The 17,799-nt window shown below is 41.8% G+C and overlaps 1 protein-coding gene across 2 annotated transcripts in view; it reads left to right on the forward strand.

Moving 5' to 3' along the window:
• The window catches only part of TBC1D4 (TBC1 domain family member 4), a 307,474-nt gene that overhangs the window by 207,009 nt on the left and 82,666 nt on the right, over positions 1 to 17,799 (forward strand). For both annotated transcript variants that reach the window (XM_082244970.1, XM_082244971.1), the window contains exons 4-7: positions 258 to 362; positions 7,743 to 7,875; positions 12,916 to 13,007; positions 13,636 to 13,746. In XM_082244970.1, the coding sequence (XP_082101096.1) occupies positions 258 to 362; positions 7,743 to 7,875; positions 12,916 to 13,007; positions 13,636 to 13,746 (441 nt within the window). The remainder of the gene's footprint in view (positions 1 to 257; positions 363 to 7,742; positions 7,876 to 12,915; positions 13,008 to 13,635; positions 13,747 to 17,799) is intronic.

Genomic DNA, 17,799 nt, shown 5'->3' on the forward strand with positions numbered 1-17,799 from the left:
CCTTCTCTATTAATACTCTATACGTGTAATGCAAGCACTAACTTTTCAGCTACACCTGTGTAACCTAAAAACCATGGTATGCTCAAAAGAACGGAGTAAAAGCATTTACTTGTAATGTCTTATTCAGGTATGCAATAAAGAAGTTTCTCTGTTTTTCTCCCAATTTTAAAGAAAATGTAGAAGTAAATGACACACTACATGTTAACCTAAAATTGTTTTATTTGTTGACTAATGCGGTTTGTTTTTGTGTTTGACAGGGTATTACACATATTGATCACTTTGGTATTGTCTGTCGTGAATGTGTGGAACCGGGAATAAATCAGTATATTTGTTACGTCTTCCAATGTGCCACTGAAGCATTGGTGAGTGGGAATATTGACTTGCTGTGTGGGAGAAAGGCGGGAGATCTGTCAATGTGTAAGATAAATACTAAAACTGGCCGTACATGGCTTAGTTGTTTTCATTCAGCCAGTCGGCTGAACAATAAAATACTGAACCGATTTTCCCATCCATACATTCAAGGTGGAATGGAAACTCTGTGTCTTTGTAATCTGTCACTGGGGCTTCCTCGCTGTCAGAATACACTGATCAGCACTGCAGCCCATTGGCTGCATGTGCTCATTGAATGCTGGTTTTCAAGCAGGACCGTTTTGACAGAAGTTGGCTTCTGTTGAACATATAGTGCTACACACGGAAAGATATTTGGATGGTTTCTCCTAAACTAGCTGAATTTTGATCCATGTATGGCTAGCTTATGTTTACAGTAGCTGCAAAAGCAGTCGTAGCATGAGCTTTTTTGAAGCTCCACAAATGCCTGTCAAAATTGTGGGCATTGCAGCGCCCAGTGTTGCTAAAATTGACCCAAAATGTGTGTGCCAGGCTTTACCACTACCCAAACACTTCAATGGACGTCAATGTAAACGTGCTGCAAACACCACAATTGTCCTTTTGGCGTTTACATAATGTTTGAGATGCATTTAGAAAGTGTTACTAGCGAAAATGGTAATACAAAAATCCATACAACAGAAAACCAACACGGGGCATCTAGCAAGCATTTAACACACCGCAAACGCAGCAAAAATTAATTGAAAATGCACCGTTAACGTGTCTTAATTAGGTGCATTTTTGGGCGCTCAAATTTCTTTGCACATCTAGATGGGCCCTTAGTGCAAAACCATACTCAGGTTTCTGTATGGATCTACTTTATACATTGTCCATGCTTTCTTTTAGAAAGGTATCCCAGGTCATAATACAAAATATACAATATTTAAAATACAGAGGATGTGTATATGGGCCTTTCTGTTTTTGGAGACTTTTAAGTATAATATGTTTTTGTTCACTTTAATTTTTCAATGTGTTATGCTTGCCATGGTAAATCCAGTAATTCCTGCCTCTCCATATTTGCTTGTTTAGCTTTTTTCTGTTCTCCTAGATCACTGTTTTTGTTCTATTAGGTTTAGGTTCCATAAGGGTGAAATGAGCAGTCTGAACTTACTCCTCTCTGAGAATAAAGCTAAGTGTACACTAGTAGATTCGCAAACAAACGTTTTTTTGTATGAAAATGATTACATTTGTCCTCTTGATGAATGCCCGCAATTAGTTTGCTTTTAACATTCACTTTTGGAACGAATAGACTTTACCAAACAAAAACTATATACACTTATAAATGATTTGTTTAAGAAAAATTGACCATCCTGCTCATCGCTACGGACAAAAAGGAACGTCGATTTGACCCTTATAAAAGATACATTCTTAAAACAAAAAATTGTGTTACTACTAGTGAATACTGGGCTTTACAGAACAGCTGGAGGGCTCCCCCATTTGCGTAATCTAATTGTCAGGTACCTGATCCGAGGCCAAGGTGCTGAGAGGGCTTCCCTTGCAGCTAAGTGCAGCACACCCCTTAAAGTGGTACAGGAGGTGTATCGTCCAAAGTAGCATGGGTTGCCAGCAGGATACAGATGAGAAGAGCTGATGAACTTTAGGAGCTTGCTGGGTAGCTGGAAGCACAGCAGGGCAAAGGTCTCCAGAAAGTCTCAAGAAGCCAGGCAACCTAGTGCAGGGGTAAGTCCAGGCAGGGGGTCAAACACACAGAGCAAACTTGAAGGCAAGCTGGGTAGGAGGAACAGGAACACAGGAACAGATTGAGGTCTTCAGGCAGTAGAAGGTAGAGAGGTCAATAGTGGAAGCCGGGGTCATATACAGGAGATCAGCAGAAGCCAAGTCGGGTGGAGAGAGCCAACTGTCAAGCCAGGAGAAGATCAATCAGAGTCAGGAGCAAGCCGTGTCACAACAGGGAATCCAATCGCAGAATACAGGAGGCACGGGAACACTGGGAAGCTGACTATAATCCAGCAATGAGAGCCACCTTTTATAGGCCAGCAAAGGCTCCTCCTGTCACGCATTGCGTATGTGTGTTCACCAATTTCCGTTGTTGCGAATGGCCAGTACGCTATCCTTATGCCAGGGCTTACAGGGATGCGCCGGATGTACCACAAACGTTCATTAGCACTACTGCCAGCTCACTCAGGGCCATTTCCCTGATGCTAATACAGTTTACATGGACTTGTTTAACACTGCACTAGACTTCTATCTACCCAGTGACTGTGACAGGCAGATCTTCTAGCTTTTTTGAACAGGCTCTGAAAATTGCTGTAAGTTTGGATTGTTCATGTGTTAAAGCTTATGTAAAGCCAAAGCGATTTTCTAGTTTTACGGTAGAGAATGGTAAAGCCCACTATCAGGTTTTTAATTTGCAGACTGTGCCTCGTGAAGATCTTTCTTCACTTCCTGTCCCAGAGACACAGCAGGAAGTAATAGAATATCTCTACAAAGCAAGGTGATATCCCTATTTAGGCAGCTGTCACTAGAACACATTTCCCCATTGGAAGAACTACCCCTACCTCTTGTTCCTGGGACTACATAAAATGTTTTTGGTCTCCCATAATTGTTTTTCTAGAGTGACAATGGTCTGCGAATCTCTCCAGCAGGGACACAGAAAGATATAAAAACTTGACAGAAATGCTAAGCCTTCACATTCTATCCAAAAGACATAAAAAGTTTTCGCTTTACCTATGTTTTGAGGCAGGGAGTGCTAGATTGTCTGAGGTTTAGTGTTACTACCCGATGTGTATTGTATTGCACTTCAAAGGAGAGGTAGGGCCAGATCTTTTTTGCCCTAACTCTCCTGTGGGTTTCAGGAGTGCCTTTTAGTGCTGGACTCCTGTTACCCGTATTCAGCCGACAGCGGGCTAAAGTCCACTGTTGGTTGATGTCACCCAGCCGGTCCAGACTCCGAAGGGATCCCGACTTGAATGTAGGGAGAGGCTTCGCCAGCTGCTCCAACCCTCTTCACAGCCCATCGCTCCAGTGCGCTCTAGAGGGGCAGAGCAGAAAGGCAGTCACCAGCTCACTAAAGACCGAGAACTGAGTGACCAGCGGTCTTTGATCGCTCATTTCTCTATGTTGAGGCAGCAGGGGAAAGATGCGGCATCGGAACAATGCGCGTATTAATTATTTTTACATTTTTTTATTTCACACTTCTTTTTTCATAGGTACTTATAGCGCAATGCATAGTTCATACATACAATACATATCTCAATAATGGTGTCATGGCATGGTCATGATAAATCATCGCAATGGCAATGCTGGTCAAAACATCTTTTACAGGTCCTGGTAGCTTTTAGGGCTTAGTCTCTTTAAATTGGAACCGTATCCTTATTCCTCAATAATGATACATATGAAGCAAATGATTTATTTTGACAAAGACATCATGTGTGTTTATGTGTGAGCAGAACACATTGCAATCTTATGTGACAGGAGCAGACACACTTGCTGGCTCTGCTCAGTGAATCTGGCAGATCTTCTTAACCCACTGAACAGAGCTCTACAATTTACATCAAATGATAGTCTGATGCTAAAAAAATTAAAGATACATTATGGGGCATATTTATAAAGTAGTAAATGTGACTTTCGCCAAGTATTCGTTGGTAGTGAATTAATTACTGCCATTTAAAAGACCTGCTCCAAGAAGACTTCACTGCAGTAAATGTTTGTTAAATTTCAGATTCATTGCTTTATTTACCCCCAAGTGTTTTACCTGACCTAATATTCTAAACAGTCTTGTGCTCCATACACCTCTGCCACACTGCTTAGCCATAATGGTAAAAAACTATTTGGTTCTGGTTTAATAGGGAAAATTTTCTGTACTTGCTCACTTTAAAAGGAATAAGTCCATTGATAACAGGCCAAATCTTCTATAATGACATATTGCTACATATTGTTGAACAAATCCTGTCTCAACTATGATCAGTTTATGACTTTTTATTCCCAATTATATGTCACATTATTGGGAGTCAAGGAAACAAATTTATGATGTCCAAAAAAGGGTAGTGCGAAAGGAAATTAAAATACACTGCTCAAAAATATTAAAAGAACAATCATTCAAAGTATAGCATCAAGTCAATTAAACTCCTGGGAGTTTTTCACTAGTTTTGCATTTGGCTAGGGCCAGTATCACTACTGGTAGAATGAGGCGATACCTGGACCCTATAGAGGTTGCACAGGCAGTCCAACTCCTCCAGGATGGCACATCAATATGTGCCATTGCCAGGTTTGGTGCGTCTCCCAGCACAGTCTCAAGAGCATGGAGGAGATTCCAGGAGACAGGCAGTTACTCTAGGAGAGCTGGACAGGGCCTTAGAAGGTCCTTAACCCATCAGCAGGACCTGTATCTGCTCCTTTGTGCAAGAAGGAACAGGATGAGCATGACCAGAGCCCTACAAAATGACCACCAGCAGGCCACTGGTGTGAATGTCTCTCACCAAACAATCAGAAACAGACTTCATAAGGGTGGCCTGAAGGTCCAACGTCCTCTAGTGGGCCCTGTGCTCACTGCCCGACCCCGTGGAGCTTGATTGGCATTTTGCCATTGAACACCAGTTTGGCAGGTCCACCACTGGCGCCCTGTGCTTTTCACAGATGAGAGCAGGTTCACCCTGAGCACATGTGGTAGACGTGAAAGGGTCTGGACTACTGTAAGAATGGACAAAAACATAGACACACTCCTAAACCTTGTGGACAGCTTTTTCAGAAGAGTTTAAGCTGTTATAGTTGCAAGGGGTGGGCCAACTCCATATTGAAACCTACGGACTAAAACTAGGATGCCCTTAAAGTTTATGTGCATGTAAAGGCAGGCGTCCCAATACTTTTGGTAATATAGTGTAGATGCTGTACAAGATATTAATTGATGTGGGAATGATTCTTTCTGAAACAAATTGCCTTTCATTGTGTAAATCCCTTGTGTGTCCTAGGACATTATGTCACATAGTAGAAATGTATCATGCTGCTCATCTGTGTCACTCGGGTTCAGTTCAGACTTCTAAGCTGCCATGATTAAAGGATTTTCTGTACAAGTGAATGTGGGAGCGATGTCTTTTTCAGCTACTGTCGAATAAAATAATATTTTACCAAATCAAAGGGTTTAGCAGAATATAAATTATTTTCCATACAAGCTTTATTATGACTTCACATTTTACAGAATGCAATCTACCAAGAATTCTGCATATGATGGAAAGTCTGACATAATCCAACCTATATACAATAACCTTATAAAGTTTCAAACACATAGAATAGACATCACCAACTATTTATACAGTCATGTCTGATAATGCACCACTTTACCCAGAAAATTGTTGCAATTAAAAATATTTAGGCATTCTCATGTTTATTTCTTTTGGAGAAACTAAAAGACAAATCTGACACATTCCAAGCAAAACTCCAAAAATGGACTGCACAATATTATTGGCACCTTCCCAAAATCGTAAGAAATAGTTGCACATAAGCACGTGTCAAAAAATACCCAGATATGATTTAAGACAAAGCGCTGGAGAGTACTGAACTGGCCAGCAATGATTCCAGATCTACTTTCAAAAGATTTTTATTTGTAATATAATGGAACAGATACAAAACAAGCATTATGAACCATGCACTAGAAGCAAATATTTGACAAATTGAAACATACTAAACAGAATACATACAACTCTCGAAAACTTCAACGTGTAAGAAAGCAAGTGGTCTTCACATGTTCCACAATGCGAAAGGCGCAGAGAAAAAGTTATGCGCCGTGAAATGGAGATCCGGAGAGGCCCGCCCAATCCCAAGGAGACCCCTACTGGGGGCCAAGACTGTCCCCTCAGGAGAGATAGGGCAACCCCGGCTCCCCCATAACTCAGCTCTGGCAAACCAAGTTGAGGTATTAATGATTTACCCATATAAATGAGAGCCGTAAGGTTATAAATTTAGATCAAAATGCTATTGAGTAATATGCAACCCCCACGAGTCGAGAAGGCTTCCAATACCGTGAAGGTAGGGAGCAACTAGCGTCTCAAAAACTTCACAACAAGCATAGTATGCTTAAGAGAAAATTGTGTGGAGAAGAGACAAAAGGTGGGAAAGGAATAGAAAGGAGAGTTAAAGAGGCTATTAAAAGAGAGAACAGAGGAAGGATAAGACCATGATAAAGAGGGTGCGCTACTAGCACAGAGGAATGAGGTCTTAGAGAGAGAAAGATGATGCCAGATCTAAATACCATAGAGCACCTGTGGTGAGATCTCAGGACAGCAGTTGGGAAAAGGAACCCTTCCAATTTGAGAGACCTGGAGCAGTTGGCGAAAGAAGAGCAGTCCAAAATTCCAGTAGAGAGATGTAAGAAACTCATTGATGGTTACAGGAAGCAGTTGATTTCAGTTATTATTTCCAAGGGTTAAATTGAGGGTGCCAATAATTGTGTCCAGTTCATTTTTGGAGTTTTCTGTGAAATGTGTCAGATTTGGCTTTTTGTTTCCCTGCGTTTTTGTTTTATACCAATATAAGCAAAAGAAATAACCATGAGAATGCCTAATCATTTGTAATTGCAACAATTGTCTGATAGAAATGCAGGGGTGCCAATATTTTTGGCAATGACTGTAGGTGAGCAGTAGGAAGTCTTTTTACACAGAAAAGTACCCCGCAAGTATAAGACTATGTGCCTCAAGGAATAAGAAAATTTGGCTCATGTGCCTACCGACTATTCAGCTCCCATATATGTTGCCCTAGGACAGTGATGGCGAACCTTGGCACCCCAGATGTTCTGGCACTACATTTCCCATGATGCTCATGCACTTTGCAGTGTAGTTGAGCATCATGGGAAATGTAATTCCAAAACATCTGGGGTGCTAAGGTTCGGCATCACTGCCCTAGTACTTAATGGGACAGAATATAAATATTGAAAAGGCAACTCTAACCAAACAGCCAAAAACGAATATAAAATACCAATTCAGGAAATTGTATCTGCCAAATTATCAAAGGTCAATGCATTTATCACCCATCCACCCTTGTACTATACGATCACATAGTGATAGACCATTGTCACCAAAAAAAAAGAAAGTAAAAGTAATTTTAGTTTTTAGAGTTGTCTCATGGAGGTAAGGGAAAATCTGCATGTGGGGATACATGTTTCAGGAACAACATCTCCAAAAGAGAAATTCCCCTCGCATTTGGACATTTTCCCGTGACTTCTTTCTGTGTCTCCAGGACAGGAAGACGTGGGAACTTTCCCCAGTGGAACAGACGGCAAAAAACAAACAGGGATTTTAGCCCTTTTGTATACTCTTCTAACCTAAAAAATGTTTGGGCTGTACAAATAATTAAATAGATTTATTTTCCTGCATTCTATTCATTGTGTGTCTTTGGCTTCCCATCAGGTGGATGAAATCATGCTGACATTGAAGCAGGCTTTCAGCACTGCTGCTGCACTCCAAAATGCCAAGACCCAAATCAAGCTGTGTGAGGCCTGTCCTATGCATGCTCTGCACAAACTGTGTGAGCGAATCGAAGGTACTAGTTTGAGTTCACATTTCTCCACTATTGTAACCGAAAGGAAAATCTTTCATTTATTTTCAGTTTTAAAGTGATTGCAATGCTTTCACATTTAGAAGTAACGCAGAGATTTACAAATTCTGGTGATCTGGTCAGTAACACACCCCCTGTATTAGAGTTCCCCCATTCTGGACGAAGGAGCACAGGAGGGGGCCCCTTTGGACAGCAGCATTGTTAGTCTAGGGCAGCTTTTTTCAACCAGGGTGCCACCAGAGGTCGCCAGGGGTGCCGTGGCTGTCATGTGAGACAGAGCTCTCTGATCCCCAGCCGAACTGTAAATTGGCACGGGTGAGCTCTGTCAGGCTGATTTCATGTAGGAAAGTGAAAGCATGAGAGCGCTGACTTGCCAGTGTATGCTCTGCTCTCTACCTCCCCCTACAGTGCAGTACTCGGCAGTTAGAAGAAAGGTACAGTACTGCTGATTTTTTTAAAATGTGTGTGTGATTATTTTTATTTATTTATTTTATGTAAATTTTTTTATTTTCCAAGAAATTACAAGGTAATATAAGCAAACAGAAAATAAAATAAAATTACAAAGAAGAAGCTATAACAAGCAATCTGATGGTAAAAGTCCTAATATATGTTTATTTTAACGTTTCAGAAGGTTCTTGCTTTGTGCACTGGTATGCAGTGATTTTGGAACAGGAAGGGGCTACCTCTAAACAGTTCCCACAAAGTTGGGAGCATGAAATTGTCCAAAATGTCTTGGTGTGCTGACGCCTTAAGAGTTCCCTTCACTGGAACTAAGGGGCCAAGCCCAACCCCTGAAAAACAACCCCACACCATAATCCCCCCTCCACCAAATGATTTGGACCAGTGCACAAAGCAAGGCCCATAACGACATGGATGAGCGAGTTTGTGGTGGAGGAATTTGACTAGTCCTGACCTAATCCCGATAGAACACCTTTGGGATGAATTAGAGCTAGACCTTCTCGTCCACATCAGTGGCTGACCTCACAAATGCACTTCTGGAAGATTGGTCAAACATTCCCATAGACACACTCCTAAACCTTGTGGACAGCCTTACCAGAAGAGATGAAGCCGTTATAGCTGCAAAGGTTAGGCCAATTCAATATTGAACCCTACGGACTAAGACTGGGATGCCATTAAAGTTCATGTGCATGTAAAGGCAAGCGTCCCAATACTTTTGACAATATAGTGTAGATTGAATGTCTGCAGAGCAGGTGTAATATGAGCTCAGATTGCAATAAATTGCAGACAAGTTCTCTACTTTCCAAAACCTGCTGTTTATATCCACTTTACACAAAAAGAAGATCTTAACAGTTTCTTTAATGATGGTCATTTTAGAATGCACAAACATACTGATGAATGTTTTGATGGTTTTAACACCTAAAATAGATGTGAATAGAGCAATCAAGCAGAATTGAACTGTGGCAGGGGCAGTCATCATTGACCATAATGCTAGAATGCACAGTATACCTGTGCATTATGACATGCTTATCCATCCCTGGGTATGCTTACCACCAGTGATGTGAGGTCCAAGCACCCCTCTGTTCGCTGTATTGCATATGCACTGCGGTCATTATGCAGAGTGAAAAACCTTGCTAGTAGGAAAGTAAAATACTTTTTGGCAGAGGAGACTTCTAAGGTTCCTTCTACCAAAAGACTCTACTAGCTGGCATATTTTTAGTTGACAGTGAAGGATCATTTGTTTTTACCTATAATATAAGACATTATTATGATCTGAACAACCTACATAATTATTCAATTGTAGTAAAAATTGTACAGTTGAACATAGGCAAACATACAGATGTAAATAGGGCTTTATTGTCTTCTGAACAGTCTCGTGTACACAGAGTAATAAAAACGCCACTTTCTCTTTTGTTCATTGACAGACACAGCTCCTGATCTTCTTAACCTTTGGGTTATACTGCCCCCTACAGGAGTAGGACACTAGGCAGAAAAAAAGTCTGACTACGCCTGTGGGCAGTCCCAAGGGGTATACTCCCTCTCTCTGCTATAGGTACTCTGGTTTTTTCTGCCTAGTCAGGAGTAAGGACCTAGTTCCTTGCTGGGATCTCTTGTCCTGGCAATTTTTTTTTTAGATTTTTTTTCTCCTATTTTTTTTCCTGTGAGATCTACAATCAACTGCTGGACTGGGCGACGGGCTAGATAATCTACATCCCATGGTCACCTCAGTCTGGCCAACGCACGCGCGCAGACTTCCGCTCCATGCTAGGTCGGCTGCGACATAGCCCCACCGAACAGGGGCTGGCCTGCGAGGTAAATGCCTTGCGAGGTTGCTCGCGACCAGATCTCGGCCCGAGTCGCACTGTTCCTCCTGGCCGACAGCCCCCTATTTAGTTAGTGAGGGGTTCTGCCTGGAGTGGTGCCAGCCTGGTTCCTAGTATGGTGAGTAGCTGTCCCCCCTTTCCCCCTGGAGGGTTTTGGGGTGGACGTGGGCCCCTCCATGGGATGGTCGGTCCCCCAGGTTCCCCTCCTTCCTGTCAGGCTCCCCCCTTTATATGTCCCCCCATCCTACTCCCCCTCCACTTATGCTGGGGCTGTGTGGGTTGTCTGGTCCACCTCCTGGGGTGGGGGCAGGGCGCTATGCTGGCAAAGGGGACAGGGGGAGGTGCGCCATCGGCGACCGGACGATCGGCTGTGCGGGAGGTGGGCTGTATATGGTGGGGGCTCCTGCTTGGGCCTGCCCTTGAGACCTAGGGATCACTCCTGGGTCCCTGTGAGCCTCGTGGTGCCGTCATTTTGTTGTAGCCTTGTGCTGCAATGCACAGTGGCCATGTTTGTGTAGTCCGGCAGCCATTTTGCGGTGGTCTGCCATAGAAAACAGACGTTGGCCCTCCTTCTCGGCTCATAAGAAGTTTTTTTGTTCCTCAGGGTTGACTGACAAAGGATCGAACCCCCTTGGGGCCTACTCTGGAGGATCCAAGCGAACTTGGTCTGGCAAGTCAAGAGCGGGCTTCTTCAGACCCACGGACAAGGCCCCTTCAGATGGAAGGTGCGCCTTCACCGGTATATGGGGTGGGGGGGACGTCTTATGGTCATTCGTTCTTACCTTCCGGTAAGATTCTTTCTTCCAATGTGCGACTGTCCTCGGTCCACTTACAGGCTCTTTTTGGGGCGGTGCAAGACCTTTTACTTCAAAGAGCGACTGTCCCAGTTCCGACTTCCGGTTCCGACTTCTGAACTTTTTTAGGGGTTTTTACTCAAACCTGTCTACAGTCCCCAGGCCAGGGCCCTGGTCTATTAAACATTGACTGAATGGGCCAGGATTTTGCAGCAATGTGCAGCCTCTGATTAACTGTCCCAGGTGTATGTGGAACTGGTGGACTAGTTTGTTCAGGGGCTTAAATACATGTGTTACGCGTTGCTTGATGCTGCCCAGTTACTCTCCATACTCTCTGTTATGGTTGTCGTGCTTTGATGAGCCTTTTGGCTTACAGTAAGTGCTGGTTAGCTGACCAGATCTCAAAGAAGGCCCTGGTGGATTTGCCATTCCAGGGCTCGAATGTCTTTTTGGGTTGGACGACCTCATCAAAAATATCACAGGCGACAACAGTTCCTTATTCCCTCAGTCTAAGACAGGGAAATAGCCTTTTGGTTCTCCAGAAACCTCCTTTTGAGAGTGCTTGGGATATTTGCCTTTTGACTCTCTCTCAGAAGGTGGCCTTCCTGGTTGCCACTATGTCCGCTTGTCCAGTGTTGTCATGAAAGCTTCCCTCTCTTGTGGTTCACTAGGTCACGGTGGTTCTTTATCCATCTCCCTCTTTTCTTCCAAAGGTGGTGTCGGCTTTTCATCTGAATGAGGACATTCCTTCCCTTTGACCTGAGCTGTCGCTGCCTAAGGAGGTGGCATTGCACTCCTTGGATACAGTCTGGGCAATTCAGGTGTATTTACTGTATCTCCTACAGCCTCCTTCCAGAGAGCCAACTCTTTTTTGTCCTCACAGTTGGTCCAAGGAAGGGCATGGTGACCTCTTCTGCTACTATTTCCCATTTGATTTAGCAGTCTATTATTCAGGCTTATGCCTTTAAGGGGCAAATGCCCTCCTTCCCTGTGACGGACAATTCTACTAGGACAATTAGTGCCTCCTGGGCTTTCCCACATCAGGTGTCAGGTTTGCAAGGCGTCACCTGGTTATCTGTGCACACTTTAACAAGGTTCTATCAAGTTTAATTTTTTGGCATCTTTGGATGCTTGTTTTGGCCGCAATGTTAGGCCGCAGGCTTCTGCTTGAGGTTTTTAGGGGCCCATTCCAGGCGGTTCTGGGGTTGGCGTGTTTTGCCTAGTTGCTTCTTTTGCTGGTTTTGTCCACCTCTCGTTTATGACACTGCTTTGGGACATCCCTTATGAATGTCAAGAGAAGAGCAGCTGTGTCCATCAATGAATGCAAGAGAAAGTAGGATTTTTGTCCTCCATGTAAAATCCCTTTCTCTGAGTTCATTGACGGGCACAGCACCCACCCCTCTGTTGGAGTTTATATTCTGACACTGCTTTATTATGTTCTGGTGACCTATGCAGTAAGCAGGGGTTTTATGCAGGAGAGGACTGCCTATAGGAGGCGGTGAGTTTTTTTTTTCTGCCTAGTGTCCCACTACTAGTAGGTGGCGCTATAAAACCCAATCTGTTATGAATATCAAGAGAAGAATAGCTGTGTCCATCAATGAACTCAAAAGAAAGAGATTTTACCACGAGTACAAAAATCCCATTTTCCTCTTTGTTTAGACTAATTTACATGCTTACAAATGTGTATACAAGTTTATGGAAAAGTGCATAAAGCACTTGTTCTTCGATGCAGTTTTTTGGATTCTGTGTTGGGAATATGAAAGCAGCTCATGTTTACGCACCTTCTGAATGGCTTCACTGAAAACAATTTAGCTGTATTCAGATCTGTAATTAGAAATGCTTGTATATGCATTTTGTTTTTACAGCCATGGTATTGAGGCTTTATTTATGTGGAAATTGGCAATCTATTTTTCTTTACTAACTGAAAATGTTCCCTTTTGATCATTTAGGACAGTATCCTCCAAGAGCCAAACTGGTAATACAGAGACAACTGTCTTTGCTGTCAGACAATGAACAAGCTGACATTTTTGAACGTGTCCAGGTATTTCTATTTTTTTTTTTTTCCCAAACACCTGTTTATGACTAAAGTATGAATAGTTTAAATACTGATTGCAACTCTTGGACCATGCAATGGTTAAAATCTAAGCATTAATGAGCACCTCTAGGCTTTACGATTGCTTATTAACACATGCAAAGATTTTCCAACTTCTCAAAAAATTCCATAGTGACTTGCAAGATCACTTCTGAAAAAATCACAAAGAGAAGAAATGCTAATAATACGTCTAACAAAGTTTTTGCAGCTGGTGAGGAATCCTTTACAATTTTGCCCCTTTTTCTGAATAATGCTGCAATAAAGTTAGTATCTTAGAGTAGAGATTGATCTTTTGGAGGTCTTACAAGTTACCTAGTATTAATTTTTTTTTACCAGGAATTGTATGGTGCAAACAATAGGCTACTAATTGAATTGGTTAATCTTTAATTTCTCTAGTTTAAAATTAATTCATAACCTTTGTTATTTAGTCCAAAAAAATGTTAGCCCTGCAGACTGTGTTTAATATTGGCCAGTGAAGTGAATTGTTTTGAAATGTTTACACGCTTTGTTATGTATGTAGAAAATACGCATGAGCATGTTTGGCGTATAACCATGTTTCTGTTGTCATCCGTTTCAGAAAATGAAAGCTACAAGCGACCAGGAAGAGAATGAACTTGTCATACTTCATCTTAGACAGTTATGTGAGACCAAGCAGAAAACCCATGTTCATATTGGAGAGATGCAGTCGGTAAATCATGTACTGTATTCAGGATGAATAATGCAGCTCTTATTTATATGATCTTGTTGAAGTTCATGGTATTGATGCTGGCTATTAGGATATGCTAAGCCATAAGTATTAGATGGAACTTAGACAGCAGTTTGCCATACTGAGAGGTATACTGTATAGGGAAAGACTGATGGGATACTAGACTATTATCTGGAATCCTTTTATTGTATCAAAGTGTTAAATATCATGATTTCCAATTTAACACTACTCTGAAGGTTGTGGAAAGTATATACACAAACTTACTGTATATCTTCTAACATTGCAAATATTTTTGGGTAGTCTGTTTTTTTGGACCTAAAGGGGGCAGCTCTTAAGGCCGAATGTTGAAAGACATTTGCTGGTTCAAAAAAAAAAAAAAAACGTCCAGTTTTAGCCAATGGCGAAGAGAGCTGATCTGAGTGTTCTAGCAGGGAGTCATTCCCCTGTCAGTAGGGGAGATCACTTTACGAACTTCGCATAGAAGCTGACCGTTTTTTTTTTTTCCGTTCAACCCGCTGGGCTGAATGGAAAAAAATGAATAGCGGGTACTAGGTTTTATCAAGTTTTTAGGCAAGGTTTTCCTGAATAATATGTGCCAGGCTTAAGTTCAGACAGCTTTTATGTGCAGTTTCTTAAGGGACATTAGACTCAGGGGACGTAAAACCCTGTATGAAAGTAAACAATTCTATGCATGGTAGTTGTCTGGTCTCCATTTTGCCAAATAGGTTGCAGCAGATAACTCTTAATTTCAATTAAATTCTCAAATATGTTGCAGCAGATAACAAGGTCCTGGTTAGTCTATATAAAAGTTAATGTTAAAAAAATTGCTTAAATGGTGTTTACTGTATAAAATGTTGGGCTTTAAAATTAGTGATATCTTTGTATCTGTAATGAGAAGAAGGCACCTTATTGCTAGAGGTCTCACAGCTAGAAACATATTAAACAGTCTATAGACAACCTAAGGCGGAACTACGCTGCTTATTTGCAACACAAACCAAAATGCTCATTTAATTCAATTTTCATATTCAAAGCAAACTCACCCACCCATCTATGTCTAAGTGCTTTATTTTTCTGGGTAATCACTTTAATAAAAACCTCCCCTAGCATTTCTGGGCATGGCCATCTTGATAAAGGGCAGATAATGTATGTAGCATTTACTTCTTGAAATCCATCTGCCCTTAGTTGAGGCATTCAGGCAGAAGGGTGTGCCTAGCTGAGAAAACTCCTTCTGAAGACTCTTAGGATATATTACATAATTTGCCTGAGCATGAAAACTTGAAGAAATGTAGAATAAAATTGAAAGTAAATCTAATATATCTATTTATTAATGCTATTAGCATAAGGAATAAAATCAGTAAATGTTCATTAAGAGAATGAAGTTCTGCTTTAACCACTTTCTGCAAAATCACCTACCTGTATGTCATTTTGCTGAAGTTGTTGTACTGGGGTGATGCCTGCAGCTACAGGACCATTTTTTAGAGCTGACGTTTGGCTTTCTAGTAATAACAACCAATGCGGTTAAGCAGCCGCTCGGCTGTTATTATAGGGCTTGCTTCTGCTGCTCTACCCAGGTCTTCTGTCTCACCGGGAGACTTGAGCCACCAGCCGGCTTGCCGGAGTCCCGAACAAAGCTGGATTGAGCTTTGATTGGGTCTCCAATGTAAAAACCTGGAAGCGACTTCATGACGTCACTTCCGGTTTACTTGGCAGCCAACGGCGCTGATTTAGAAAAAAATTACAGTATTCAAAAACGCGTTCTTGGTGTTTTCAATACATTTAAGTGCAGTGGAATGGTTCAGGGTTTTGTAGACCCCCGATCACTCCATAAAGTGTACCTGGCACTGCCTATTACTGTCACAAGACATGCTTACAATCTTTGTGACAGTAATAAAACGAATCAGAAAAAAATGTTTTAAAGAGACCGTGTAAAAAAAAAAAAATGAATAAGAAAAAAAAGGTGTTGCAGCGATTGTTAGAGCGAGAGCAATAATTCTTGCGCAAGACCTCCTCTGTAACTCTAAACAGGTAACTGTCGAGTCCCTGTTCACATTTGTGCGATGCGGGAACGCTGCAAATATGCAACGTGATCCCGCATCGCATCCGCACCCCTGGCAGTTCACACTGCCATATGCGATACGCAGGGGGTGTCAATTAATAGTTAACGACACCCCCAGTTGCGTTCGCACAGAGTTCGCACAGTTGAGTTCGCACAGAATCGGATCGCACTAGTGTGAACCACTATGTGATCCGATTCTGCTGCGGATATAAAAAAGGGTCAGGTGCGTGTTTAGTGTGGATGCGGTGTGAATTCAGCCATACAAAGTGTATGGCTGAAATTTGCACCGCACATGAGATCGCATGTAATTTAGGAGCAGTGCGCTCCGTATTACATGCAATCTCTGTGAACCGGGGCTAAAACATTTTAAATGCAGCAGATGTGCCATTTGGTGTTTCCAGCTAACATATTTTAGTCTGCTATGAGCTTGATTCGCACATCAAGAGCAGCAATGACTAATACATTATACCCTAGTGACCAGCTCTGATCTTTACTGACATATTAGTAATGTTTCATTCTGACACAGATTTTATTTAAATGAAAAATAGATTTCTACATGCTCTGGAACATAGCAGTGATAAGTGGATTTTTGGTTTCTGATGTGGCAAATGATATGCCTTCATGATACTGTGGATGTGTCTGATTTATATGCTAAATGTTTCCCATTTCTGGGTTGACTCGCTAATAAATTAGCCTGAGATTGTGCCTATGGCTGCATAGCCTGGCTGTTATCACACTTCACTAGAGCTAAGCTCCAGATCAGTGAGGAAGAAGGGTCAGTACGGGCTCTGAGTTTGTGTATGTTATAAGATGCATTAAATGGTTTTAACTTGTTCGCTGTTAGATCACATCAAATTAGTTTCTTGGTCTTGCTCCTGGCGCAGATAAGGAAACTATCTGCATCTATGTACCTTGGAGGGGAAACTTATAATCGTAAATGAAAGATATTCAGCAATCTGAAGCTCTATGTAAATGTTCAGAATACAGAAATAGAAGCAATTGGAAGCAATGGCCTACTATCTGTTTTCATTGACATTTACTTGTCATTGCCTAAAAAAGTTGCCATAGAAAGTATGTGAGTTTAACTAGTATTCTGCCTCTTCAGATATTATTTCAGAAGCTGCATTTTAGTTACACCAGCCTTCTCAGCAAACTTGGTGCACTGTTTGCCTAAATATGGGTTAAATGTGGGTTACTGCAAGATATGTTTGGTCACTGCACAGCAGGGGTGTCCATTCTTTTGACCTTCTTGGGCCTCATTGGAAGATGATGAATAGTCTTGGGCCACACATTAGAGATGGGGGACTCAAGTCACATGACTTGACTTGATTCAGACTTAAGTCACCAGTTTGAGGACTTGAGACTTGCTTGACTAAAATTAATAAAAGACTCAACTTGACTTTGACTTGGTATTCATGACTTGAGACTTGACTTTGATTTGGTATTCATGACTTGAGACTTGACTTTGACTTGGTATTCATGATTTGAGACTTGACTTTGACTTGAGACATATGACTCGATATGACTTTTTTAAGTTATTAAATATTTGCATTTTCTCAAGATGTGTTAAAGCAAAATTAGTGTGCCTGTTATGTTTCTGACACCACAGTCACTTAAAACACCTCAGTGTGTTCTGATTTTTAGGATACTGGCTGTTTAACAGTGGAAATACTTAACATGTTTTTAGTGACTGTGGTGTTGAAACATGACCGGACAAAGGATTTTGAGCATTCAAAGTGTTTCTTTAACCACTTTACCACCGGAGGATTTTGCTGTCTTCCGTCCAGGCCACTTTTTGCGATTCGGCGCTGTGCGACTTCAACTGACAATTGCGCGGTCGTGCGACGCCGTACCCAAACGAAATTTACGTCCTTTTCTTTTGGTGGTATTTGATCACCTGTGCGATTTTTACTTTACTTATGAAATACTTACCTAAGAGCGAAGCCCCAGCAGTGCCGACCGCTTACCTGTCCATGGAC

Source organism: Pelophylax lessonae, assembly GCF_965119305.1.
Source record: "Pelophylax lessonae genome assembly, chromosome: 2".
NCBI lineage: Eukaryota > Metazoa > Chordata > Amphibia > Anura > Ranidae > Pelophylax > Pelophylax lessonae.